Source organism: Botrytis deweyae (genome assembly GCF_014898535.1).
Source record: "Botrytis deweyae strain B1 chromosome Unknown BDEW_049, whole genome shotgun sequence".
NCBI classification, from domain to species: domain Eukaryota; kingdom Fungi; phylum Ascomycota; class Leotiomycetes; order Helotiales; family Sclerotiniaceae; genus Botrytis; species Botrytis deweyae.
The window spans coordinates 155,834-181,922 of record NW_024066256.1 but is presented as its reverse complement, the minus strand read 5'-3'; the positions used below and the strand labels follow the sequence as shown (position 1 = coordinate 181,922).

Sequence of the window (26,089 nt, the reverse complement as noted above, 5' to 3'; positions counted from 1 at the left end):
CGCATATAGATATTACATACATAGTATAGCATGATTACTTGATATTCAACTACAATTATTAGAGAGGTTGATAGATGATAGGTAGATTTGTAAATGGATAAATAAATAAGCAAATAAACGAATAAGTAAATAGAATGATAGACATGAATGAGAAGAGAAGAGGGGGGAAGAGGGGAGGAGAGAAAAGAAGAGAAGAGAAGAGGAGAGAAGAGATCAAGTATTAATCTAATTTCATCTAATCTTTTACTTTATTTTAGTTTAGTTTAGATGTATATTATATTATATATATTTTGGAATAAGTGAAGATCTAGATAGATGGATTTTAATTGATTTATTATAGATGATTGATAATTAATAATTGATAATAAACAATAGATAATAGATATATATATAATTTCTCTATCTCTAATTTCTCTACTTCTACTTTTATTTCCCTCTTCTCTTGAGCTTTGAAATTCTCCTCGATTTTAATTTAATAGATAGATAGATGAAGATAAGAATAAACTTGACTTGACTTGAATTAACTTGAGTGACCTCGGGAGGAGAGGAGGAGAGGAGGAGAGGAGGAGTAAATAATCTAGGTTTAGGTTAAGATTTAGGTTAAGATTTAGGTTTAGGTGAGGGTTTATGCTTATATTTGTGTTTATGTTTTTATTAAGGTTGAGGTCGATATTATTGTAATGATATAATGTTTAATGTTTTGTTTAATGCTATGCTAGAATTATAGGTTTTTGGAATTTTGGAATTTTAGATAACTCGGTTAAAAAGTAAGTAAGCGAGGAAAGGAGGGGAGAGGGGAGAGGGATGAGAGAGAAGGTTATAGAATGATGATTATAAGATGAAGGTTGTGAAATAAGAGAGGCTATATTTATCAAGTATTAAAAAGAATTGAATGGGATTATAGAGAGATATAATGTTGAGATATATTGGGATGAGTAGAGAATTGAGATAATAATGATTATTATAAAGAGAGGGTGATAAAACTTGTATGTATAGATTTTAGATTAGGATTGAGATGTGGGGGATAGAGTAGTATGATAGATAGTGTGGGAGATTTTGGTGAATTGGAGAGTTGGAGAGATGAGAGAGATGTAATAAGGATTGAATTAGATTGGGTCCGGAGATATATAGGAGATGAGAGGGAGAGGAGATGGATGGGTTTTTGTATGGGTATGGGTATGGGTATGGGTATAGAAATAGAAATAGAAATAGAAATAGAAATAGAAATAGAAATAGAAATAGAAATAGAAATAGAAATAGAAATAGAAATGAAATAGAAATAGAAATAGAAATAGAAATAGAAATAGAATAGAATAGAAATAGAGATATAGTATAGAACGTATATTGATTTGGGTTGATAATGGGAAGAGATAGAAGAGGAGTTTCTGAATGGTGTTTTTTTTGGATATATAAGATAGGTATGTAATTATTATATTCTATGTGATTGTGATTATAATTGTGATGGGAGATGTGGGAGAAAGTGTGATGAGAATAAATGGATGGATGGATGGATGCTAGAGAAAGCAGTGGCAGGTACGAGATTGAGTTGATGCTTTCTGAAGGTTCGAATTGGTTATGGGATTTAGTGAGTGATATTCTAGGAGATTTAAGATGTTTGAGGAACTGAATGTTGGGGATGCAGGTGGGGATTTGGTGTGATGGTTATGTTGTGATGGATGATGTGACTTTATTTCTTCTGGTAGAGTTGATTACTTGGTGTTAATTGGTGTATTGTATAATTGTACTTTTATATAATCTGAGTCTTTTTGGTTTTAATCTGTTGGTTTGAGAGAGATACGGAAGACGTGGTTCCCACTATGTGTAGGCCCCTAAATATCTATTTGTATTCAATCTAAGGAGCTAGCTAAATGAGGGAAATAGTAGGCCTTATATAGGCACTACTGAAAGAGCTAGTCTCCTTCGCTTTCGCCTAATAACCTTAATACAGTTGCCTTTGTATTGAAGTGAATCCTTTGAAGTGAATTCCCTTGAATGAATTCCCTTGTCCATACATAATCTTTGGATAGAATTAGTTATATAATCCAAGATTGTTAAGATTGTTATGATATAACATTTAAAATTGGAATGCAATTGACCCATATGATCTGACAGTCATTTATCACCCTAACTGAAATAAGGTATCTGGTAATGGAAGCAAGTATAGATCTGACTTGATCTACTACATCAACCCCTCATAGTTTACTCAACTTTCCACTCTCTTCTTTCTTCGCACTATCCATTCTCACCCCCTCATCATCCTGCTCCTCAACTCTCAAATCCGGAAACTTCATCGGCATGATCCTCCTCGGGGTAGTCCCGGGAACTAAAGCATATTTACTAAAATCGCTCACTCCATCATGCTCTCTCAAGTAATCCTCATCTAACAACAAACTCCCATTTACATCCTCAGTCTTTGCTTTCACAATCGATAAGATCGCATCAGAAAATATACTCGGATGTCTCAAATCCTCATCTGCGGAAGAAAAATGCGCAGTCGCTGCAGATTCAATGGCAACCGCGGGCCAGAGACCGGTAATCGCCATATTCTGACCCGATGATCCCATGCGGGAGAAATCCATACCGAGACCTTGGACTAGAACACTCATTCCTACTTTTCCCATTGCGTAGGCTGTTTTGCCGCGGAAAAATCGGGAGTAGATGGGTGGACAGATGACGACGATTCGGGCGTTCCAATCTTGGGCTTTCCAGTGAGGAATGCAGGATTGGATGGTGGCGTAGAGACCATTGGGGTTGATGGATTCCATGAGCATGTATCGGGATAGAGGGGTGGTAAGCACGGAGGAATGGTAGATAGCGCCGGAATTGTAGATTAGTACGTCGATGCGTCCGTAGGTGGAAATGGTCTGGGATATGAGAGAGGAGATGGAGGCGTGGGAGCGAACATCGCAGGGGATGGCGGTAGCGGTGAATCCGGCTTCGAGAATCTCTCGACAGACGGTGGAGATGGTTGAGGCGGATGAATTGGGATTTGGGGGGAAAGGATGGGTGGTAGAGGCGTCGCTGGTGGATTTGGCCGATACGATTACTAGGTTGGTTAGTGAGGGGATTAGGAGGGAGTTGGGATGATGATTTACCTGCATATCCGTTCTTTGCGAGATCAATAGCGATTTGACGACCGATTCCTCGAGATGCGCCGATTACGAGAGCTACCTTTTGAGATGGCATGTTGGATTTAATTGCCTATGAATTGGAAATTTTGATTGAATGGAAATCAAGGTATTCAGTCCATCATTGGGAACAATATATATTCGAGAATACATATCTCAGAACTTGTGAGAAGTTATGGTTTAGTGATCAATGAGGAAGTTTGTTTGTCCGAGTCGTAGTAAGAGATGGAATGATGCATGTGTGTATGTACTAGGTATGTATGTGTATATGTTTAGTGATCAAGAATTCCGGGGTCGAGTTTCCTAAGCCGAGGCACATGAAAGTTGGAGCGGAGCGGCAAAGTTAACCACTACCTACTTGAACGTATATGTAGGTAGGTAGTTATATTAATATCTCGAAAATCACGACATTTTGTTACTTTCATTGCAATCGGAACTTTAATATCTTCATCATGCCGGGTCATATAGATTGTTATCTCGATTGCTGTAAGTCTATCTAAAATTGTTTCCTTAAGCTTTCCCCATGTTCTATCTCCACATTATGATGCCGTGCTAATTCAAGCCCCTTTATCAAAGCTTCATTCTATAGCTACGCAGCTTTAGTTCATCTTCGCAAGAATCGGGAAATTCTACTTTCTCACGATGTTACGATTGAGTGAGTTTGCTTTCATTTGTTTTATGATGTATACATACATACATACATACATACATACATACATACATACATACATACATACATATATACATATTTGAGAATGAAATCTAACACCAAACCCACCTCAAAAGTCTCATCCCCGTCTTCCTCGGGGGTATAAATCATGGCTCGGGGAATAAACCACCATGGACTCTTCCTGCAAAGGCGAACTATGGTAAATTTGATTCTGCAAGGACGATTGAGTATCATGGATTACCAAATTTACAGCCGTCGGAGTTTTTCCCACCGGTCACGCTTCTTGTAGGTTTTTGATTCCTCGTTTCTCAATGAATGAATGGATGGATATGGGAGAACTTGGAGCTGATGTTGAACGTTGGATGAAGAATCAAAGAGCTCTTTGCTTTATCAAGTCTCGCTACTCTGTAGAGGTCTTTGAAAAAACATGGTTAGAGATCTTTAATGCTTTGTGGGTTCCTCCACAGAAGAACATCACGATTCCGGAGATCTTTAAAGAATTCTTGAATGGATTAGGAACATTCGATGAAAAAGAAGTAGAGGAAATCATGCAGAAAGCAACAGAGAAAGAGTGGAAGGATAAGCTGTTGGGGAATACGAAAGATGCGTTGGAGAAAGGAGCATTTGGGGCGCCGTGGATGTGGGTGAGGAATGCAGAGGGAAAGGAAGAACCGTTTTTTGGGAGTGATAGGTTTCATTTCATGTGGAGGTTTTTGGGGGTGGAATTTAGGGACTTGGAAATTGTGAGGGGGGAGAAGGTGGTTGGGGAAGGGAAGGCGAAGTTGTGAGGGAAGATGGAGGAGGAGGAGAGAATAGGGGTTAAGCTGTGGGGAGAATGAAAGAATGGAATTGTGAAATTGTGACATTATAAGGGAAGGGAAGGAAGCGGGTGCAGATTATGGCTGTTTATGAGTTCTAACTTCTTAAGCTATGCTATTTTCTAAAGAATGTATACATTTACTCCTCGATTTTGACATGAGTAGCAATATAAAACAAGAACGATATTAAGATTATGATTCTCCATAGAGCATAATGGGAAGCATAGAGTCTACTATATAAACGTACTCAGAAAAACACAGAACTATTAAAGAGAAAAGAATCTGTACTGTAAATATAAAAGTTCTGCGTATACCAGTGCTCTACTAGAGCTGATTGGAATTTTATGCACGTCTAACCATGAGAACCACATCTCCAGCAAATGAATACCTAGGTAGATTCTTGACTTCAATAACCCTAAACGAGTGAAAATGAATGCTATGAGAATATGAAAAGTCTGGACAATCCACAAATTCAAGTATCCATTCCACATACTTTGTTAGATCAATGTTAGAACGATGCAAAGTCCTCAGCCCGCACTTATGACTCGGATGATCTCAATCACGTGACACCAAGACACGAGACCTCACATGTTTTCCCCATACTTTCTCAAAAGAAGGGGTCCAAAAAGGTACCAGTCTTTAATCGAGATAAGCTTTTAAGCCGCATGGAAACTACTGTATATAATAAAGATCGGTAGTGAGTATCTTCAACCTTCTCTTCTTTCCCTCAAAAAATCTGCTTCCTTTTCCTTCATCAATCATGTTTTTTTCCCACTGGATTTCATCTTATTCCGATGATATATACAAATCGTGGATATCTCATTTTGAAGCAAGAGAGAAAAGTTTCCTGCTGCCGAATATTTACAAAGCGTGGTGGTTGATGGATTCAGATTGAGAAGATCCATTTCAATTCCCCAAGCGGTTTCAAAGATGGATCCATCCCCGATGATTTTCTCAATTTGGTGGCTCTGGTCACTTTTTGGGTGTGGCGCTTTATTAGCGTGGTTAGCTAAGCGACCACCTTGGGATCCAAACGCGCTTGGTGAGAAATCAGCTTTCCCTCAAGATGTCAACATTAACTCAACATATCAATTCATTCATCATAATTCCATGAGAATAACTTCATAGAAAAGTTTATTCATCATTCGTTAATCTTTTCTATATTGAATCTTCGCTGCCGTCAATCTTGTCGTGTGCTGTTCAACATTAACTGAACATTACTTGGAACTTTATTTACAGCAGCGCGCGAAACTATCAATGTTTTAACAAACAGTGAATTCCGTCGAATCACCATCGCTCTAAGCCATTTCTCTACGGTTTCCTTCCGACTTCGAAGCTTTATTTAAGATTGGTCCACCGCTATGCCAGCGAAGTACCGCAAATTCGAAACCTTTGACCCTAATAAGTCCGACTCGAACGACGACGATTTCTCTCCTACCGAAGCTGCTCCTCCACGAAAGTCCCCGAAAAAGTCAAGGTCCCAGCCGCAAAAGAAAGGTGGCCCACGAAAGAAGACTAAATACAGGGATTCAGACATTGATGACGAGGATGAAAGTGTGTCGGAAGAATCTTTCATAGAATCAGAAGAAGAAGAAGAGGACTTTGAGATGAACGCAAAGACCGGAAGAGCTGTGCGAAAGGCTGCGAAAAAAGCTGTCACTTACGAAGAGAGTGAAAGCGAGGAAGATTTGATCCAGGAATCCGAGGAAGAAGTTCGTCCAAGGAAATCGAATAAGCGAACGCGCGTGGTAGATGATGGTGAGGAGGAGGACGAAGACGAGATCGTAGAACCCATTTCGAAGCGCAATAAGTCAGTGGAAAAGGCATCGGAAAAGAAATCGGAAAAGAAATCGGAAAAGAAATTGGAAAAGAAATCGTTTCTGCTAAAACTCAAGATGCCCACCGGGAACACGCCCGCTCGAAATACAAGGGCAGGAAGTGCTGCAAGAACTCGAGCAAGCGCGGAACCTACATCGGCTGGACTTCGAAGAAGCACTCGCGCTCGTACCGAGGAAGGCGAAGACTTCCCTTCATTATCAAATTCTGGAAGACACGTAATCCGGGCTTCGAGATCACCTGAACCGATCGGTCGCATGAGGGCCAGCAGAGGAGCGAAAGGTCTCAAACAACCTGCGACCTCTACTATCAAAGAAGAGACACACGAGACGAGCTCATATGAAGACCCGCAACTAGATGCCGAAGGCGAAGACGAGGATATAATAATGCAACCGCAGCCTGAGATAATTGGAACTGACGACGGAGAGGACGATAATACCGAGTCATTTAATCCCCCTGCCAGTGCGCCGGCAGATGACGATATGGTGGACGAACTCGCTGTTGACGGGGTCCTGGTAGAAACTGCAGCCACCCATGATGACGATGATGATGACGAACCTGTCACAAGAACTCGTGCAAGAGCGTCCAGGTCAAGCAATGCGGGACAGGATGCAGCAGAAGTAGTTGAAACGACCGAAGATTTAGCTAGTGGTTCTCGACGCCTAAGAACTCGAGGTTCGAAGAGAAATAAAGATGATGGTAGTGACTTTACACCCGAAGGTGAAGCTTCCGAGGAAGAGATGTCTGCATCTAATGCCTCGCCGAAGAAGGGAGGAGATGATGATGGCGAGTACTCGAGCTCATCGAGACCCGGAAGGAATGCAAGGCGAGCAAAATCGAAGAGTACTTCTCGCAGACGTGGTAATATATCGGATGAGGACGATGAGCTAGATGCAGAAGAATTGGCAGATGAACTTCAAGAACTAAGACCATCTCGAAGACGTCGCAATCGCGAACCGGAAATTGCCTACGAGCCAAAAGGGCGCCGTGAACGGAAGCAAGTGGACTATACAATCAAACCAATGGATCAGATATATGCTCAAGATGATGATTTAGAAGAGTCAGCGCCAGCCCCTTCTGCTAGGGGTCGTGCCGTTCGTGGTGGTGCAAGCAAACCATGGGAACATAATTTACATGCAACTTATGGTCCTTTTGGAGGCGGAATTGGACCAGCTCCGCTCATTGGTGGCCCTTGGGGTAGCGGTGCTATCGGCGCTGATTCAGATGATAGCGATGACGAGAATATGCAACATCCAGCTGTTCCGGGCGTTGCGATGACACCCACCTCTGCAAGGCATGGATTACTCCCATTTATGCCGCAAGCAAATCAACTCGATCAGACTCCAATCGGCGTTGGTGCACAGGTTGGAAGAGTCAAAAGCCAGAAAGCCCTCGCGGATGCAGATCCTCTCGGCGTCGATCAAGACGTTGATTTCAGCAAAGTCGGTGGACTCGAAGGGCACATTGAACAGCTTAAGGAAATGGTACAAATGCCTTTGTTGTATCCTGAACTTTTCCAGAAGTTCCACGTAACACCTCCCCGTGGTGTACTATTTCACGGCCCACCTGGTACTGGTAAAACACTTCTGGCAAGGGCTCTAGCAGCGACCGTGGGATCAGGTGGTCAGAAAGTCACATTCTACATGCGGAAGGGTGCTGATGCATTAAGTAAATGGGTTGGTGAAGCCGAGAGACAGCTTCGATTGTTATTCGAAGAGGCGAGGAGAACACAGCCAAGTATCATTTTCTTTGATGAAATCGATGGTCTCGCACCTGTTCGATCAAGTAAGCAAGAGCAGATCCATGCTTCTATTGTTTCTACCCTCTTGGCACTTATGGATGGTATGGATGGTCGAGGACAAGTTATTGTCATTGGAGCAACAAACAGACCCGATAACATCGACCCAGCCTTGAGAAGACCAGGTCGATTTGATCGAGAATTTTATTTTCCATTGCCTGACATCGAGGGTCGAAAATCAATCATCAACATTCATACAAAGGATTGGGGAATCGATGATAGTTTCAAGACTTCTTTAGCCCAAGTTACCAAGGGCTATGGTGGTGCTGATCTTCGTGCACTGTGTACACAAGCTGCCCTCAATTCTATCCAACGTTCATATCCTCAAATCTATTCTTCCAATGATAAGCTCAAGGTGGACACCTCGAAAATTAAGGTAACGGCCAAGGATTTTATGATCTCCGTCAAGAAGATTGTACCATCGTCTGAGCGTTCAACTTCTTCGGGAGCCAAACCATTGCCAAAGAATGTTGAGCCTCTCCTTCGAGACCAACTTAAGTCTATCGAAGACATTGTTGATAATTTAATACCCATCAAGAAGAAGACAACTGCCTTGGAAGAAGCAATGTATGAACAATACGAAGACGAAGATGGAGGGTTTAGTAGAGAAGAAATGGCCCAAGAGTTTGAGAAGTCACGAGTATTCCGCCCAAGATTACTCATTGACGGTGAGCCTGGCATGGGTCAAGCGTATATTGGGGGTGCTTTATTGAATCATTTCGAGGGACTACATGTTCAGAGTTTTGACCTTCCAACTATATATCTAGATTCGACTAGGGTATGCATTCTTTTCCGTATGCTTTGATTTGTATACTGACGTAAAATTAGTCCGCGGAGACAGCTATCGTTCAGTTATTTGCAGAAGTCAAACGCCATAAACCAAGCGTTATCTACCTGCCAGCAATTGATACTTGGTATCGCACTCTTCCTGAAAATGTTATTACCACATTCCTTGGTCTACTCAATGCGATCCCATCTTCAGATCCTGTGTTAGTTCTCGGTATAACAAACACTGGCTCGGATGAGCATAATCCAAATATGCTGCGTGATATATTTGGATTTTCAAGACGCAACCGCTTCACCATCGATCGACCACAGAAAGTAAGTGACATTGTATGCCTGTTGTTTGCAAATCATTAATGAAATCCACAGGAGTTACGAAAGGAATTCTTTCAGAGCATTATTTCGTATTTGAGCAAAACACCAAACGAATTCCCAGATCCAGCCAATCGTAAGAAGCGTAAGCTTGAACCGCTCGAGCTGGCTCCACCACCGCCGCCACCAAAAGGGCCTTCCAAAGAAGATATCAAGGCACGATTGAAGGCTGATCTCCACATACTGAATCTTTTGAAGGTACAAATTCAACCTATCATGGATCAAATCCATAGAAAGTACAGGAAGTTCCGAACGCCTGTTCTTCAGAACAGTCAGTTCCAGTACCTCTTTGATGAGCAAGATCCAAACTACGTCCAACCAGATATACCTCAATTCCGACCATTTGAGTTAGCTGTTGATAAAAAAGGAAACAAATGTCTTCGTGAAACGGCGAGTGGAAAGATATATTACAATTTAGATACCACTACGATCGAGGAACGATTAGTTAATGGTTTTTACGCGCGACCAAAGGATTTTGTATTCGATATCAAAACACTTGTTAGAGATGCCAAGGCTATTGGCGACAAAGACCGTCTTCTGAGGGCTAAGGAAATGCTTGCTAATGTTGAAGTCGATCTTTACGCGTACGAGCAAGATCCTAAGTTTGCAGATTGCGAGAACTTATACCGTCGTCAACTACAACGAACCAAGGAAATGGAGGCGAAATATGGAAAGAAGGCTCAAGGGATCGTTGGGACGGATCTAGTGCGTTCAGATATCTTCTCGGAGGAATATGGCTTGGGATCAAATTCTCCTGGAGCAATAAACTTGAACCAAATTGTTCCTGGCAGACGCCCTGGTTCTGCTGTTCCATCTTTCCAAGCATTTAACCCCGATATCACTCAAGGAAGCAGTGAGCAGAATGCTATCATCCAACGATCTTTCATCAACGGATCTTCTGTGCCATCTCGAGCAAGTGGCGAGGATTCTTTGATGAGTGGGACAAACGACAATGCCTCAGATTATTCTCAGAGTTCTCCTGCTCTACCACGTCAGCAATGGCCACCCAAATCAGCAATGGCACCTTCGAGCATGTCGAACGTTGCCACTGTATTCAATTCTCAGCGGTCTGCTTGGCAGGAAATCTCACATGACACGTCTATCGGCGCATTGGTGAACAATGCTTCTCCAACAAGTTCTGGAAAGAAAACATCAGAGGCAACGACTTCAAAGAGAACCTCGGCAAATTGGAGTACGCAGGCTACAAACGGGACTCGCCCTGGCGCCTCAAGTCCGATAGATGGGCAGAGACACGATGCTGATCTATTGGACACACAGAGGTACTCACAGAACGCAAGCACGCAAAACACAAATGTAGCCGAGGGAGAAAGAAGTAGCAACGAGGAATGGCTTCACTCACAAGCACATGCTCTTGCGCGTGGTCATCTTGGGTTTCCATCTCAGACGCCAAGTACACGCAATTCACAAGACAAACCGCCTGTACCACCGTTCAATGCTCCTTCACGAAATTCCCAAGATAATGGGGTGACGGATGATTCGCTCGTTGAAGCCAGTTCTACGCAATCATCTTCTCAAAAGACATATATCTTCAATGAATTTCTTGCGAATGAACTACTGGACAAACTCACCGACGGATCAAGTGGTTGTTCGATTGAACAATTGGAACAAATATATCGTGAATTAATGGACTACATATGGAAGATGAGAGGGGAGTGGAACAGAAGTACAATATGTGTCGGATTAACCAGAGTATTCAATGACACAATATTGGATATCGAGGCGATGCAAAAGGTTGGCAAACCAAGTCAAGAAGACCCCGATTCACCACGTTCGACTCAATAGGAGTCGTATACCGGATATTAGCGACGAGGGGTGGGTTGGAATATTGAGAGGCTGGATGCATTGAAAATTAAGCATGGCGTTCGATAGGTCTTTTTATTATTACAGGGTTGCTTGAGCAAACAATTGATAGCATAAGGAGATGTATTTTGTTGTATAAGCTACCCCAAAGAATGTGAGGGCTGAAGCTTGTTTGTTTGTCTGTGTGTATTGATTCGGTATGATAGATGATTATGTTTTACGGTACTTGTTGTTTGGTATATCATATACGATCTTGTTCTGTATTCGTGATTAGGAGAATATAATGAATGCCTTCCCTCTGAATATTGTTTGTCTACCTATCCATTAGCAGGATGCGATGCTTATTATTCATTCATCAATCAGGTGTGAGCAACTATGGAAATGAAAAGTAGAAATTAGGTAGGTGGGTGTACTGGAATGAAGTAAGTATGGTATCTATTTGTTGTATTTACAAACGTGGGTAAGTTAAGGAAGGGAAGCGGGATTGGATTGGGCTTGGGTATATGGTTGGAATGTGTTTATTGTTGGAGTTCGAGTACTAGGTAGAGGTGGGTATTAGGTGGGTGGGTGTTAGGTAGGTATTAGGTAGGTAGGTCGGTAGGTATGAATGAGATGTTGGGGACGGGATGGGGGTGGGGTGGGGGGGTTATGAGTGGATGTATGCGTAAGCGTACGTGTGTTGGGAATTCAGGAGTTTCCAGCCGGCTGCAGGTTCATTATGAATGAATTTTGATTTTCTATCTAGTCTTTGACTAATTTGGCACAATTTAATGTGGTAAAACGCATGCCCTCTGCATGCTAGCTGCAATGAATGGTTGGGTTCCTCGGAACCAGGGACTATCTATCCATTTAAACAAAAGGTAGAAAGTACAATAGGAATGTATCGAGCAACTTCTACCACCAGGATTGTCCTCCCTTCGCCGACTCAAAGCCTGCCGCGTTCAGTGTAGGCATTAGTATACTACAGTGAAACTGTGGCGCGTATTAGTATATTGATATTGCAGCTAGTACGTTTGGAAAGGGGGTTATACCACTCTCGTATGCATTTATATATCTAAAGAATACTAGCAATATACTGAAATACTGGAATTCATTATAAAATATTCATTCCTATTCATATTAGACTATGGAATGTTCATCCCTTAGTAAAAGCTATATAAAATAGCCATTCCATAGCCTAAAATGAATAGGAATGGATATTTTATAATGAATTCCAGTATTTCAGTATATTGCTAGTAGTATTGAATAAGTAAATGATATTGAATACTTTCAGTAGTATTGTATTCTATACCACATACGGATGTGTTTCGAAAAGAATTGATACGCACCACTAAACTAACCCGTATACGGATTACGGGGAATACTATTGCCTACACTGGCCGCGTTGTATTGGCTTCTTCTTGGAAGAATGTATGGCGAAACCACCCGGGCTTGTTCGAAGCACCGAGCTTTCTCGTGAGCAACAGTTCTTCGAACTATTTCCCCCATTTCCCCCCGATCGTTCGCAGCTTGCTTGACAAAGGTGACAAGGTTTTCGTATCGTGTGGCCGAAGGGAGTTGGTTTGCAGTTGCCAACAGATCCTTGTATCTCTTGAAAAGCTTTGCGAAGAGGACATTGAAAGTTACATCATTTTGGGGGTTGTGGGTGTATTTTGTGTTGGCGTAACAACGGTACATCGTACCATGCATGTTGAGAACTTCAAGGAGAACCCGATCGGGGCGCGCCTTGGAAACTAAGAGAATCTTCGCCCATTGATGCGGTGTCACGCGATACGCATTTGTGAAATCCATATAGCGCTCCCCTCCAGTACTCCAACCAGCACGATTTGGATCGATCTTGAACAACGCATAATCGGCCGCGATGTCTCCTTGATGGCAAGCATTGTTACGACGATCGATCACCTCTCTGTTGGCTGGAGGGTGGCCTTTGATGTTATAGAATACGTCACCGTCGCAGTAAACGTGTCCAGTATTGTGGTACCCGGCACGGACACGAGAACAAGAGTTTGCGACCACTTCATAGTGTGAGATATTTTCTTTGAGTTGTTTCAATTCTTCTTTGAGAGTGGCGTTTTCCTGTCGGACTTCGTGGTTGAGGGTCTGTAATCTAACAATGGTTCTATTGTCTTGCTTCTTTTCAGCTTCAAGTTTGATCACGGTTTGTTTTGAGACTTCGAGTTCGTTTTGGAGAGAGCGGTTGCTTTCAAGAAGCTGTGCGATTTTGATTGTATTATCGGGGCTTTGGGTAGTTTGGGTGAGCGAGGATGGATTCGCAGTGACGGTGATCCCCAGTGCGGATGAAATTTGAAATTTGATTTCCTTATCGAAGTCAGTATTGGACTTATCATGAAAGTTGTAGAGTCAATCCTTACTTCTAAGCGCTCCTTCAAATGTTTCTTCTGGACAGCAGCACACTCTCTCTCTTTGGCAATAAATCGCCGCTCGTGCTCAGCGATATTCGAATAAGAAACTTTCTTCAGTTCCTCAAGTGGTAAGGTGAAACCGAATTTGGCGTTTGTTTCTTGAATTTTTCGATTGGAAAAGTCGTTGATTTCCTACAAAATATATCAGCAAAGGAATCAACGTGCCGATTCGAAGAGGGCAGTGAATTTTCCACTTACAGAGAACATAGACTCAAGATGGTGAAGAAAAGCTTTTCTCTGCTCGAGAAGCTTGCTCTGAATGGCTTGTTCAAACTTATCTCCATTGATATCTTCATACTCATGCTGAAGTCTTTGAAACTCCTCAGCGAGGTTTATGACAGAAGGAGCATCTGTTTTATGGGACCTAATCACTGCAAGAGCAGCAGGAGTAGTGTTGTGCATGATCGCGGAACGGCACGGTGATCTTGGGAATTGAGGATTTTAGGAAAATGAAAGGTAAGCAGCAGTTGTTGAAGGAGGAAAGGAAAGAATGTTTTGTTGGTATCAACTTGATTGATAAGTGTAAGTACTTTAGTCCATTATGGTTGTATTCGTTCTTGATCATTATTATCTATGGGAAGCTAGTATTTAATATAGTGAAGTGCTAGCGTATACGCTAGTTAATACAGTGCCATCTTTTGATCACATGATCGATATCCCTACAGTTTTGGTTGCGAAGTCGCGTGTGGGATATACGATAGTTTTGAGAAAATGCTAAGCGAGAATTTTATCTGAGGTTAAGTAATGCTACCTATTATGTTCAAAGACGAAGCGCTCGCCCTTTTTATCTTGGGGGTAAAGCTGAAAACTCTCATTTGGTTGAATACTAGTTATATTTCCGTGGTAAGTGTATAGTGCTCTTGTTGCCTTGTTGCTTAGTGAATGTAGATCCTTGGTTGATTGTTAACAGCGGGGTAATTTACATATGGAGACATGACATACTATCACTTAGTTTGACAGCCTTACCGTCTCAGCTTCAAGTAGGTAGTTAAATGGGCTGAAGAAGAGTCACCCATAGTTGCAATTGAAATATTCACGTGTCTAGTTGATATGCGCACTATAGTCAAGTGTTGTTCTCATTCTAGAAGATCTTATTTTATCATTCTGCTGGTACAGCCATCATCCTTCATTTCCCCTGTCAAAAAAAGATCAGAACCTCAACTTCTACCGTTTGAAAGAATCGATCGGAGAGAATCTAATCGACCTCTCTATAGGTTTCTTAATATTCTCAGGCTAGTTGGATCAGGATTCAGAAGCCGGTCCAGAAGCGGAATGCTCAGAACCTGATTCCTCAGAACCCGGTTCCTCAGAAACCAATTGCTCAGGCACCGGTTCTAATTTTGCATCCCTTTGCATTCGCTTGATATCCTGCACAATCTCCAACATTTCATTGAATGTTTGGATTTGGTCCTCTCCATCCTGCGAGTCGAAAATACGACCTTTCTCCTTCGCGTTAGGTGCCTCAATCGCATCGAATTGAAGCAAACCCTGTGTAAACAAGTTTTGAAATAAAGAGTCTCGAGTCTCGGAAAGTGTCTTTTCAGTAAAAGAACCAGATTCTACAAGCATGGCGTGCATATTGAACATCTCATCCAGTCTTTCAGATACTTTGTACAAGTGACGGTATTCACCAACAGAAACGCCATACATGTTAAGAAACATTTCATGGCTGATGACGGGACCGCTCACAATTTCCTTCTCGCATAGAAGAATAGACGAAAGATGTGCATCGATGTGACCTCCAGTTGCGGCATAATTTCCATTGTGCACAAGAGTTTCGTTGAATGGAAGATGACTGTTGCCGAGTGATGTAAAAGCGCCATCGCGCTTGATTCGCTTCATATTCTCTGCATTTCGTGCTAAGATAGGAAGGCCGACCTCTTCGACTATAACACAAAGTCGGTCTTTGTCTTCTTCTATCTGTTTTAGATCATGTACCAGTTGTCCGCGCACTTCATCAGCGTCTTCTAAAGCGTTCTTGTACTCTTGAAGAGAGCCTTCACTAAAAGAAACTTCAGATGCTAGTCTTTGAATTTTGGCTTGAGTTTCGAGTTTGAAGCGATCGAAATTTCCCTCCCATTCTTGGACTTTTCGCTCCGTAGTCTGGATTTGGAGTCTGAGAGATCTGTTCTCTTCGATTGTTGCCCTATGACTATCTTCTACTGTCTGCGTGTCTTGACCAAATATACCGCCCAGGACGTTGGAAGATTGTTCTCTGCTGATAGTTGTTCTACGACTGTCTTGTACTGTCCGATTGTCTTCACTAAAGATGCGACTCAGTACATAAGAGGATTCTCCCCCATCGATTGTAGCCCAAGAGTCATCTCGATTCTGCGAAGCGTTTTCGACAAAAGGATCATCAAGTGGAGTTCCTGCTACAAAGGAGACCTGATCGCTATCCATGGAATTTGCCGAAGGAGGAGCAAGTGGTACGTGACCTTCGACATTATCATTGCGGAATATCTCGAGTTTCTGCTTTCGAATATCCTCTTTTGTTGATAATAGCGCAGCTCTTGTGTCCTGAGCAATAGAACGCTTGGTTCTAATGTACATTTCCTTGCGCATTGCTAGGTTTCTATCTCGGCTAGCTTGATCAAGATGTTCAACTGATTCGTCTACTCTCCCCACAGCAGCAAACCAAAGTTCAGCTCTCGAAATAACTTTATCATCCCGGAGATTGAAGATTTCTCGATCAATAACAGTTTCTCTGGCGATTAGCTTTTCGAAAAGGGCTTCCTGTGTATCGGGAACAGTAGAGGATCCTTGCATGCCCCCCTCGATAATTTGATTCAATTCTCTCAGATCATCCTGGTCATGTTTGATGGTATCATGAAGCTCCTGGATTTGTGTGCGCAGTTCTTCGACTTCATTCTTCATTCTCGACTCGGATGATTTGTGGTTCTCGAGCTCCGACTTGGCTTGCTCATGCTGGTTTATCAAGACGGATATGGCTTTCTTGGATTCGTTGGTTACGTAGGAGCTGGAGCTTTCGGTAGTGGGATTTGCGCGGTTAATATTTTGACTAAGGAGGCCGAGTGGTCGCTAGATTGAAAAAACGATCAGCATTATAGATTGGGAATTTGTGATCTTGTGATGAGGTTGAGATAGTACTTACTCTAATATCCTCTTGAATAGAGAATTTTATGCCCTTGACTTTCTTAGTGGTAGAAGGACCAAGGAACGTCATGGTAGCAAGACTTTAAGTGGTGGTTTTTTGTGATTGAAGTACAGATGTCGACGTGGTGATGTCGATATTTTGGTGCCGGTGTATTGGTGTTGATGGACTGGTATCGCAGGTTATGTAACAAATATGAAGTTAGGTTTAGGTCTTGCATGGTTCTTAAATACCCAAGGGATGAATAGTTCACTACTACAGAGTGCTTGATGCTTTCAAGTACGGCTGTCAGATAGCAGCAGTATTATGACCGTACCTGAAGCAATCTTCATGCAAACAGCGAACGTATAGGCTGATCAGTTATTAGGTAATTCGGAAGACCGTAGAATGTCGAGAGACAGTGGAGCCCAAATCAAACTTGGACTTTTGAGAATCTGGAGGCTGGGGATTAGCTGGAAAGAGTAAAGATGGAGAATTGAATCCGTTAGCTGGAAGGGACATGGTAGTAGCAGCACACTATTCAATAGCAGACATGTATTATTAGAGACCCCTTGCAATTAGTCACATAGATATTGAGCGATGATTTGTTTTGATTGTGTTTGATTTTGCCGTCGCCATAATGCAACCGCAGATCTGTGTTTGCTCCAAAGCTTTCCACAGGCTTGCATATTTCATCCTAATTTGGCTAACCAATCAGAGCCATTCTCTGTTCAGATAACAACCAATCCTTAAAGCTTTCATCGCTCCTGAGTCTTTGCTTCTCCAAGCCAACAATGCGATCAGATATATTTCGCATGGCAATGAGGTGTACATCGACGGTCGGGTCTTCATTGAATGCATCTTGTGCTTTAGCTGTCGATCCTAATTGTGCGAAATATTGTTGATAAATGATATCACACAGAGATCGTAGAATATCAAACCTATCATCCATTTCCGTACTGTGTGTAAGTTCGGAGAACGAACAACAGTGTGACATTGTGCCTCTCAAATCCGCTATTTCGACATGTTTGGAGCCAAGACAATATTTGCCATCTCTTCCTTGAGAAACCTCGTCAACAGAGACACCATATACACGCAAGAACAGCGATTCATAGCCATCGTTGAACTTGTTGTGAATGTTATTTCGAATCATAAAGGCATCAGTTCGAACATTTCCACCATGTACAGCAGCTGAGCCGCGCTCAATGGCGCCCAAGTCGGTGACTTTAATACCACGTACTGCTGTGTAGTTGCTATGATTGTTGCGTCGAGTTGCTTGGTTCAGAAAGCGAAGGCGGACATTAACAGCAAGTGTACGAAGATCATGATTTGGATGATTCTTCCCATTCAGCTTGTATTCTAGGCTCTCGATCTCTGTGTGTGCATCCGCAAGCGACGCCCGTGTCGATTCAAGTTCATCCTCGGTAGCGGAAAGTCCCAACACAAGTTCAGCCTTTTCGTCTTCAACCTGTTCTAATCTCTGCTTCAAGTCTAAGAGTTCTTGTGATGAGGTAGCGGAATTCCCGGATCTGTTGCTTTGAGCTTGTAATAATTCCTGTTCGGCCTTTGCAAGTTTTAATTTGAGAGAAGCATTTTCAGCTAAGACGGTGACTAATGACTGATGAGTGTGATCGGTGGAAGCTTCAGTATTATTATCAATAGTAGAGATCAAAGACTCTGGGATATCTAGAAGGACTTCGATACTTTTTAAGATCTCCTGATTCATGGACCGCCAGTTAGCAATCATTATTTATCAAGCTATGAGAGTTTTTATGATACTTGCTTACCTTTTTCTGCTCGCAGTAAGTAGAAATAGTTCTAGACTTTTCGGCCATAAGACTCTCGACCAGACTTGTCATGCCTTCTTCCCATGCTTTGTTGATAATATGCTCATCATCTTGCGTTCCTAGAGTAAGTTCGATATTATCATGTGTGACTTTTATCAAATTCAATTGTGTTTGACCACCAGAAAGTAATCCTAGAAAGCTCTTGAAGATAATTAGTACTTTATCGAAGTGACCTGTTGTAATCAATTTTACCTTGAACAATTGATTAACACTCTCGTGCCAGCTATCCTTCCTGGCTGCAAAACTGTTCAGTTTCTGCTGGTGCTCGTAGCTGGCGCGTAGAAGATTGACATCGAGAGCATTGGATTTGCCGTGCAATTTCAAGAGTTGACTTTCCTCTTCGTTCAAGGTGGCGAGGGCCTCTTGAGGAAGATCGGGATCTATCATCGTGAAGAGTATGAGATGCAGATGGAAAATGGGAACTGGAGTTGTCCTGCTCAAGACTTTAAAAGACACACGAAGTGATAAGTATCCCCACCCTCAAGTTAATCGAATCACAATCTACTCCATTCACTTTTCGGGGGTTACTTGAGGGTGAATTATCTCGATTGTTTGATGTAAAGTAAAAGTAACATTATGGATGTTATCTATTCACGCGTTAGTTCTACATACACAAGTATCATCAATGCAGGAGGATGTGGGCACATGAGATTAGATGGATTGATGAAGACCTTCTTTTCAAAAGCTAAATTCGATATCTCGACGACTGTTTCTCCATCTTTTATCTAATATGCTGATTTCATCTACAATATTGCGCATCGAAATCAGATTCTCTTCTACCTTGAGATCTTCATCAAGTAATCCTAAGTTGGTATGCGCATTCATCGCATGGATCACCATATTTACTAACTCCCGAGACAAGGAAGAAAAGCGGGCATCGTGGCTTGTAGATCTGGTTGAATCTGTGAATGAGAAACAAAATGACATTGTACCTCGTAGATCGAGAGCTTCTGTGACCTCACTGGATGTAAGACATCTGATGATGCGATTAGTTAGTTTAAGCGCGTAAATGCTATGAAACAATGCCCCATACGATTGTAAATGCTTATATCCCAATTGATAGAGACTGTAGTCCGCTTTTATATTCCCCCGATGACAAGCGACATTTCCCTTCTTAATAACCTCCACATCAACCTCTCCACGAATGTTCGTAAACTTATCCTTTCCTTCCCCAAAGATCCTACGGCCCTTCGCATGCTCCAGAGCACGGCAACGAACAGCAGCGCCTACTATTGCTAACTTTTCTAGAAATGGTCTTTTCCGCTCAAGCTCCAGGAATTTGGACTTGTACTCGTCCAGCTGTTGTTGTAGTATTGCCTCTCTATCTTTGTAAGTCTTGCGTTCCTGCTCGAAGCTGCCGTGTTGAGCAACCAGTTGTGCCTTGAGAGCGTGAATTGCAGCTTCAGTATCGGCGACTTTGTGATAACGAGAGATGATGCAGTTCTGTTGCAAAAATATGTCAACTATCGTCCTTCAAATTGTTTATGAGTGGAAAATTGGGATAGTAAACTCACTACAACTTTACAAAGAGGGGCAGTCAGCAGCTTCCAAATATAAAGGCAAACTCCTCCAAGAAGTTTCTTTGACATTCGAAACACAGTTGATAATAGGCATTTTCTGATACTTAGATTGGCGGGATCTTTGGATTGCACTGATGGAGAAGACATGGCGTGATAAGTCTTGCTGAGTTATGCATGGATGATGAAGACAAAAGATTTAGACCAGGAATATGTCTTTCAGAAACTAAAATCACCTTGTCGTCTTCAAACTTCCATCGTGAATTTTAGCGCAGTTCCATTTATTTTACTCTCACTTTCAAGTCATTGGATGGCACCTTGATGCGCTTTTATGCTGGTGGAATTAGACGAAACCGGTTATTTTAATCGCTATCCACCGTAAAATCAGCTCTGGCACAGTGTATGTACTCAAATCATGCTACTCTATACTTTTGCTCCACAAAATCATTGCCCGTCATTCCTGATCTATACGTGTACCTTTATCTAACGCCACTACCACTGCTGACACCAGTTCCGGTCCTTAAGTCCTCCACCGCCCCACTCTCAAATGTATTTACCACTAACACCGCCACCTGTAAATGACATCGAACGATGACCACCACTCTTGGTTCTTTCGACAAGGGTATCGCATATTCTACTCATCTTGTTACAAGCTTCAATGACTCTAAGATCGCTACTGAATGTCTTGGCCGCTTGGAGGGCTGATGTTGATCTTCGATCTATGTCTTCGTACTCTTCTTGACAATATACCGACAAAGCCAAGAATCTATCGTCGGCATCCTTATCAGGCGTGTGTCTCGTAAAACATCCTAAGTGTGCCATCGTTCCTCTCAAGTTTGCCATCTCGGTAACCTTGCATTGTGGAGCATACTTGTTAGAGCAGCCCTTTATAACCTCGCTAAATGCAACTCCGTAAATGTCTTTGAATGTTTGTTCGAACTTGACTCGATGACTTGAGTTGATGCTCAGAAGAGCCGCATCTGCTCGAATATCTCCTCCGTATAGACTACTTCCATCAATACTTGTACTCTTAGCACCAAGATCCACATTAATCTCTGGAGTAGAACTTCTGGAAACAATTCTATGGTGAGTATGGTGGCGTATGACAGGATATTCATGCGCCTTAGAAAGTTGTAGGAATTCGAGGCGAGTTTCGACTCCGACATCTCGGAGAATGTTGTGTGGCTCCCTACCACTCTTCATATTCTCCAAGGACCTAGACAATTTTTTGACCTCCTCCCGCAACTCTTCGCTGGTATCATCGAAGGTAACTTTGCGTGCTGATGGCCACCACGATCGTGGCTGTGGTTGTGGTTGTGTCTGAGCTCGTGTTTGTGCCTGGGCTGACTCCAGTTCAGATTCAAGTTTTCTATTTTCTTCAGCATACCTTCTATTTGTCTTGACATGCTCGTCTCTATTCTCTGCAATCTGTTCCAAAAGCTTCTGTGTTGAATCCAAAGATTCAGAAACCTCTACATTTTCTTGGATGAGTTTGTAATTTTCATATTCGAGGGTTCTGTATTCTTCCCTAGCTTCTGTGAGCTGTCTCTGTGAAGCACGAAGTTGATCCGACAGTCGAGAATTTTCCCTCTCGAGCTTCAAGTCTGGCATAGGCTGGCGAAAGGATGTATGGTAGGTAACATCCGCCGGGGTTGTGTGCACTCTGTAGCCTAAATCACTGAAGCATGCGTCAAAGGATTCATCTCTCGGACTGAATCCTAGAATGTGATTTTTTTCCCTCAAAATTTCCTGTACAGATCATCAGTATAGAGCGATTAGGAAGGATAACAATAAAACCTACTCGCAACCGAGAGCCAAACTCCTCTTTACTCCGCTCCCAATCAGCCATTTCTCTCTTCTTCTGCTCTTCGTACTTTGCCGCATCATACAGATCAATAGCCCTCTTTACATCATGTGCGCTTGTTTTAGGCCCAATTTTAACTGTACGTCTTTTGCCGTGTTTATCCTGGATTGTAAATTCAGCCGGCGCTAAGAGATTACTGTTCTGTGAGGCGTCCTATATTATATGTGAGTCATTGATCTTCAGACCATACAGAGCTGTCCAGTAACTCACGATGATCATGTTGCTCCATCTTTCCTTGCTACCATACTTATCATCGTGAATCTTTACGGCACCACTCTTCATGCGATAAAAATTGTCGAGTTGGATTAGTTCAATCGCTTGGTTTTGTCTATTGAGCTCAACAACTTTATCTTTGTCTCTCTCATGGTCTCTTCTCAAATCTCTGTCGGAAATCATGATACCGGAACTGGTCAGTTCAAGGGGACTCTGGTTGATAAGGCAAGTCTGCTATGGGTTATGAGTAGGTGTGCCTTGTAAATCTGGAGCCTTTTTTAAGACAATATAATTAAGGTAAGAGAAATTGAAGTTGTAGTTGCTTGTTGAAAGATTCCTAGAGAAAGTATTGAGCAGATTAGGTCCGAGCTCCAGGCTATCTACCCTACTTACTTGTTAATAGTCATAATTCATACACGTCACTGTTCCTAGCCGATGTGATTCTCTACTTATTCTCGTTTGGATTCACTTCTTTGATTTACATCCCTATCAGACTCAAAAAAGATCTGTGCCCGGAGAGCTTGCCTACCTAGGTAGAGGATGTCTCTCCGCTAGCCTCATGATTTTTGGTTTAACATCACTGAATAACAATCAATTTTTATCTTTAAACTTCTACCAAGAACAAACAAACTTTGTGAGGCAGAATAAAAGACAATGTCAATTAGACTAATATACAAGTGCAAAATCCTTGTTCAGTAAAATGTCACCTTATCTCCATCTAACCATTGCTGTATCAAAAAGAGTGAATGAGAAAATTAGAAAGTTTGAGCCAGTCAAAAGTTTGACCAACCCTCGATCACAATGAATCATGGATTCACTCCATGCTAGTGATTAAGCGAGGCCCCTTTCTAACTTCACTCCCCACTTCAGATGATAACATTTTAGAACTTGGGATGAATACATATAATGGGAAATCATCCAGTATTTCTCCGCAAAATACTAATCAAAGATTCTCTATGAAAGGTGCAATTTCCCTCATTTATGTTATCAGATCAAAGTTGAACTCGCACATATCCTTCTTGAATGCTTGGCAAACTTCAGAATCCAATTGACTGTATATACAATCGAAATCGAGAGAGACTGAACAAGCATATTTAAAGAAGTGGTGGTGATGGTGTTTTGTTAATCGAGTAATAATTGCGACAAGATGACGAAATCATTGGAACTCTTTGAAATCACCTCGTCAGTAAATTCAATAGAACATGGAGCCAAATCAAGTAGAAACTCACATTGAGCTCAAGTTAACGGACTCTAACCTCTTCTAGGTCTCTTGCCACGATGTTGATGAGGAGGGCTGGGATGGTTTTGGCAAAATGGTGGAGTTTGAGGAGGTCCATAACTAGAGGAAGGTGTTCCTGGGTTGGCACCATGTGTCAAAGCACCCTGCCGTCGAGATTTTGCGATGATAATTTCTGCGAACTCTCCAAGTCTCCGTAAGTGGCGTGCAACGTCCTCGTCCTTCTCAAATGCCTCATCTCCTAGCTCTATGCGCTTATTCTTCAAGAACTCCATGCTATCGCCTGCAGCCTGTTTATCCCGAATTGACATCGACCCATTGTTCAAAGCATAAAGTGAAACAATACTACCCTGATGATCAATGGCTTGAAGCATGCGTGGTGGCATATTCCCATAACTTTGAGGAGATAAGCCGTCGTAAATGAGACCATAAACCTCTTCCAGCTGTCTCTTTTCGCGGTCTGTGAGATAGTTTCCAGTAAATAAAGCAGAATCTACGGCGCCGTACGCCCTATGGGCCGCATCATTTCCTCTTCGAATAAATTTGGCATCGAAATTGTGTTTGTGGAGACCCATAACCTGAGCTTTGGCATGTTCAAGAAAACGAACCCGTACAGCAACGCCAATGTGAGTCAATGTGTTTGTGTTTTTTCGTTGGATTTCCATTTCGTTTCTCATATCATTTATTTCTTGCTTTAGAGCCTTTCGTTCGGTCTCAACGAATTTGGCGTGTTCGTCTGCATCCTCTAGTTGTTGTGTTTTGTCTTTTATCTCCCGGTCTTGCTCAATTATGCGCGCTTCCAGCTGTTGGCATCTCTCTATCCAATATGCTGGGTCCATTTTAATCTTAGCAACCAGACGACTATGTATTTATAGGATAGAGATTTCGTCGACTTTGATTGTGAGTCTGCGCACTTGTGAAATTATAGACCGAACAAAAGCATTATTATGAAGGGTATTAATGTTTGTGTTGAAACGGACCTCACACGCGTGTATATACCTATTATTATAATATTTATGTCGTGTGGGGTAGACTTTGAAATCTTAAAAGAGGCATGTATTTTCATCCCAGCCTTCTTAAAACCACAGCCTTTCTCTCCTTTGGATACAGAAAGCAAAAATAGTTGCACCAAGAATACTCTTCATTCTGCCTTGCGCTCACCCTTACAGGATACACATTCAAGTAGTAAGGAAGACTATCAAAATTACAGAGATATAATTTCATGGATCTAACATGAGCTACTTTATCAGCTATTTTCAATTTGATGTCATTGTCGTTGACTTTTCTTTGACTCTGCCGAACACTTGGGACGACATAGGTATCAGACGGTCATATACACCGGATAAAGTATTAGATTGGTTATAATGTGAACGATTGATTCTTTCCTAGAAAAATAAAAGCTAAAAAGAATCTGAAAGGTGTTTGGAGGTTAAATATGACATGACAGTAATATAACAGCCACAGACTAAAGAAGCTTAAACGAAAAAGCGGAAGTACGATTGTCACACGAGAAACTTCACCTGTCATCATCAATCTTCATTCAAGAATGGCACGGCGGAAATTGCAGAAAAAGTATCGAAGAGTTCGCAGAGTAGATAGGCTCTGTGGAATTGAGTGCGGGCTTTGGACAGGTAGTATTAACAACGTTGTTGGTGGTATTCGAACTTCGCACGTGGAAAGGAGGTAGGTCAAGCTTTACAAGGAGTGTTGATATAACATAATAGCTGGTGAGTTTTCAACTGGATGATCTGTATCAAGTGAGTGGAAGAACAGGAAAACAGTGCTTTTGTTCATTTTCTCTAGCTTTGACATCGAGTTACTAAGCACAAATTGAGTCTGGGACGATTTGTTAGTAAGATCTTGCCCTTTTTTGCTCCAAATTTACTGGTAAAAATAATAAGAAGAAAGCAGAGGAAGACTATTAGTTTGAAAGAGTACGATTAAAGACTAGCATATTAGCATGGCAGAAAAGAGAGAAGGGCATTTTATCACTTGATATTGAATTGGGAATTGTTAAAGATATTAAGAAAAGACGACATCTAGTCGTTTGATTTTATTCGAGTTGCGAGCACCACTAGGGCTCAAAGTCCATGAAGTCCAGCTTCATGAAGACCTTTTACCCTCATCTCCCGTCCCCGGATCCTCGATCCAAAACCTAACGCCGGCTGCCGCCATTGTTGTTGGAGTTGGATTGATCGAGCTTGATCGGGATGTTTCCATACTCAGGAGTCGATGGAGTTGGAGTTGGGAATTTTGGCATGAGTCTAAACTCACCTGGACGGACCTCGACCATGGTGAGATTGACTTGAGAGTTGCTGGAAGGCATGATGTAAGAAGTTGGAATTGCGAGACTTGAAAGTTTCGAAATGTTTCTTGGAATGTCTTCTGGAAAGATGTGGAAAGTAAGGCTGTTGTTGGTAATGCTGTTACTGACTAAGGATGATTGGAATGAACTGGAGGAGAAATAATCAAGTGATATATTCGACAGATATATACTACACTGCTATCAATTGTTTTGGCACAATTTTTGATGTTCAGAATAGTGCTATTGTGTGTTAGCCTTTGTGATGCACTGAAAAGTTTAATCCTCGACCTCGGAAACAATGGCATTGTTTATAAGTCTATGTCCAACCACACAAAGAACTTGAGGGAAGTCTTTCAGAACTCT

General features: G+C 42.0%; 9 protein-coding genes across 9 annotated transcripts; 2 read left to right on the top strand and 7 right to left on the bottom strand.

Annotated features, from left to right (window-relative positions):
- Nucleotides 1-1,797: 1,797 nt before the first annotated feature.
- EAE98_011538 (uncharacterized protein) lies at nucleotides 1,798-3,314 on the bottom strand. The gene is made up of 2 exons (XM_038959160.1): nucleotides 3,096-3,314; nucleotides 1,798-3,046 (listed from the first exon to the last, which is right to left on the bottom strand). Exons 1-2 carry the CDS (start codon nucleotides 3,184-3,186, stop codon nucleotides 2,193-2,195), a joined length of 945 nt encoding a protein of 314 aa, XP_038804514.1. The 5' UTR covers nucleotides 3,187-3,314; the 3' UTR covers nucleotides 1,798-2,192.
- Nucleotides 3,315-3,580: 266 nt separating this feature from the next.
- EAE98_011537 (uncharacterized protein) lies at nucleotides 3,581-4,586 on the top strand (the record flags this gene model as incomplete). The annotated part of the gene is made up of 4 exons (XM_038959159.1): nucleotides 3,581-3,614; nucleotides 3,705-3,783; nucleotides 3,915-4,083; nucleotides 4,167-4,586. 4 exons carry the CDS (start codon nucleotides 3,581-3,583, stop codon nucleotides 4,584-4,586), a joined length of 702 nt encoding a protein of 233 aa, XP_038804513.1.
- A 1,391-nt stretch (nucleotides 4,587-5,977) lies between these two features.
- EAE98_011536 (uncharacterized protein) lies at nucleotides 5,978-11,208 on the top strand (the record flags this gene model as incomplete). The annotated part of the gene is made up of 3 exons (XM_038959158.1): nucleotides 5,978-9,028; nucleotides 9,079-9,351; nucleotides 9,403-11,208. The coding sequence occupies 3 exons, from the start codon at nucleotides 5,978-5,980 to the stop codon at nucleotides 11,206-11,208; spliced, it is 5,130 nt and encodes a 1,709-aa protein (XP_038804512.1).
- A 1,353-nt stretch (nucleotides 11,209-12,561) lies between these two features.
- On the bottom strand, nucleotides 12,562-14,051 carry EAE98_011535 (uncharacterized protein; the record flags this gene model as incomplete). Its single annotated transcript, XM_038959157.1, has 3 exons — nucleotides 12,562-13,545; nucleotides 13,599-13,781; nucleotides 13,848-14,051. The coding sequence occupies 3 exons, from the start codon at nucleotides 14,049-14,051 to the stop codon at nucleotides 12,562-12,564; spliced, it is 1,371 nt and encodes a 456-aa protein (XP_038804511.1).
- An 840-nt stretch (nucleotides 14,052-14,891) lies between these two features.
- Nucleotides 14,892-16,836, bottom strand: EAE98_011534 (uncharacterized protein; the record flags this gene model as incomplete). The annotated part of the gene is made up of 2 exons (XM_038959156.1): nucleotides 14,892-16,691; nucleotides 16,765-16,836. The coding sequence occupies 2 exons, from the start codon at nucleotides 16,834-16,836 to the stop codon at nucleotides 14,892-14,894; spliced, it is 1,872 nt and encodes a 623-aa protein (XP_038804510.1).
- Nucleotides 16,837-17,449: 613 nt separating this feature from the next.
- On the bottom strand, nucleotides 17,450-18,977 carry EAE98_011533 (uncharacterized protein; the record flags this gene model as incomplete). Its single annotated transcript, XM_038959155.1, has 3 exons — nucleotides 17,450-18,460; nucleotides 18,531-18,731; nucleotides 18,783-18,977. 3 exons carry the CDS (start codon nucleotides 18,975-18,977, stop codon nucleotides 17,450-17,452), a joined length of 1,407 nt encoding a protein of 468 aa, XP_038804509.1.
- Nucleotides 18,978-19,268: 291 nt separating this feature from the next.
- On the bottom strand, nucleotides 19,269-20,257 carry EAE98_011532 (uncharacterized protein; the record flags this gene model as incomplete). The annotated part of the gene is made up of 3 exons (XM_038959154.1): nucleotides 19,269-19,566; nucleotides 19,624-20,033; nucleotides 20,105-20,257. The coding sequence occupies 3 exons, from the start codon at nucleotides 20,255-20,257 to the stop codon at nucleotides 19,269-19,271; spliced, it is 861 nt and encodes a 286-aa protein (XP_038804508.1).
- A 393-nt stretch (nucleotides 20,258-20,650) lies between these two features.
- Nucleotides 20,651-22,367, bottom strand: EAE98_011531 (uncharacterized protein; the record flags this gene model as incomplete). The annotated part of the gene is made up of 3 exons (XM_038959153.1): nucleotides 20,651-21,856; nucleotides 21,909-22,124; nucleotides 22,182-22,367. The coding sequence occupies 3 exons, from the start codon at nucleotides 22,365-22,367 to the stop codon at nucleotides 20,651-20,653; spliced, it is 1,608 nt and encodes a 535-aa protein (XP_038804507.1).
- A 1,068-nt stretch (nucleotides 22,368-23,435) lies between these two features.
- EAE98_011530 (uncharacterized protein) lies at nucleotides 23,436-24,260 on the bottom strand (the record flags this gene model as incomplete). The annotated part of the gene is made up of 1 exon (XM_038959152.1): nucleotides 23,436-24,260. One exon carries the CDS (start codon nucleotides 24,258-24,260, stop codon nucleotides 23,436-23,438), a length of 825 nt encoding a protein of 274 aa, XP_038804506.1.
- Nucleotides 24,261-26,089: the final 1,829 nt, after the last annotated feature.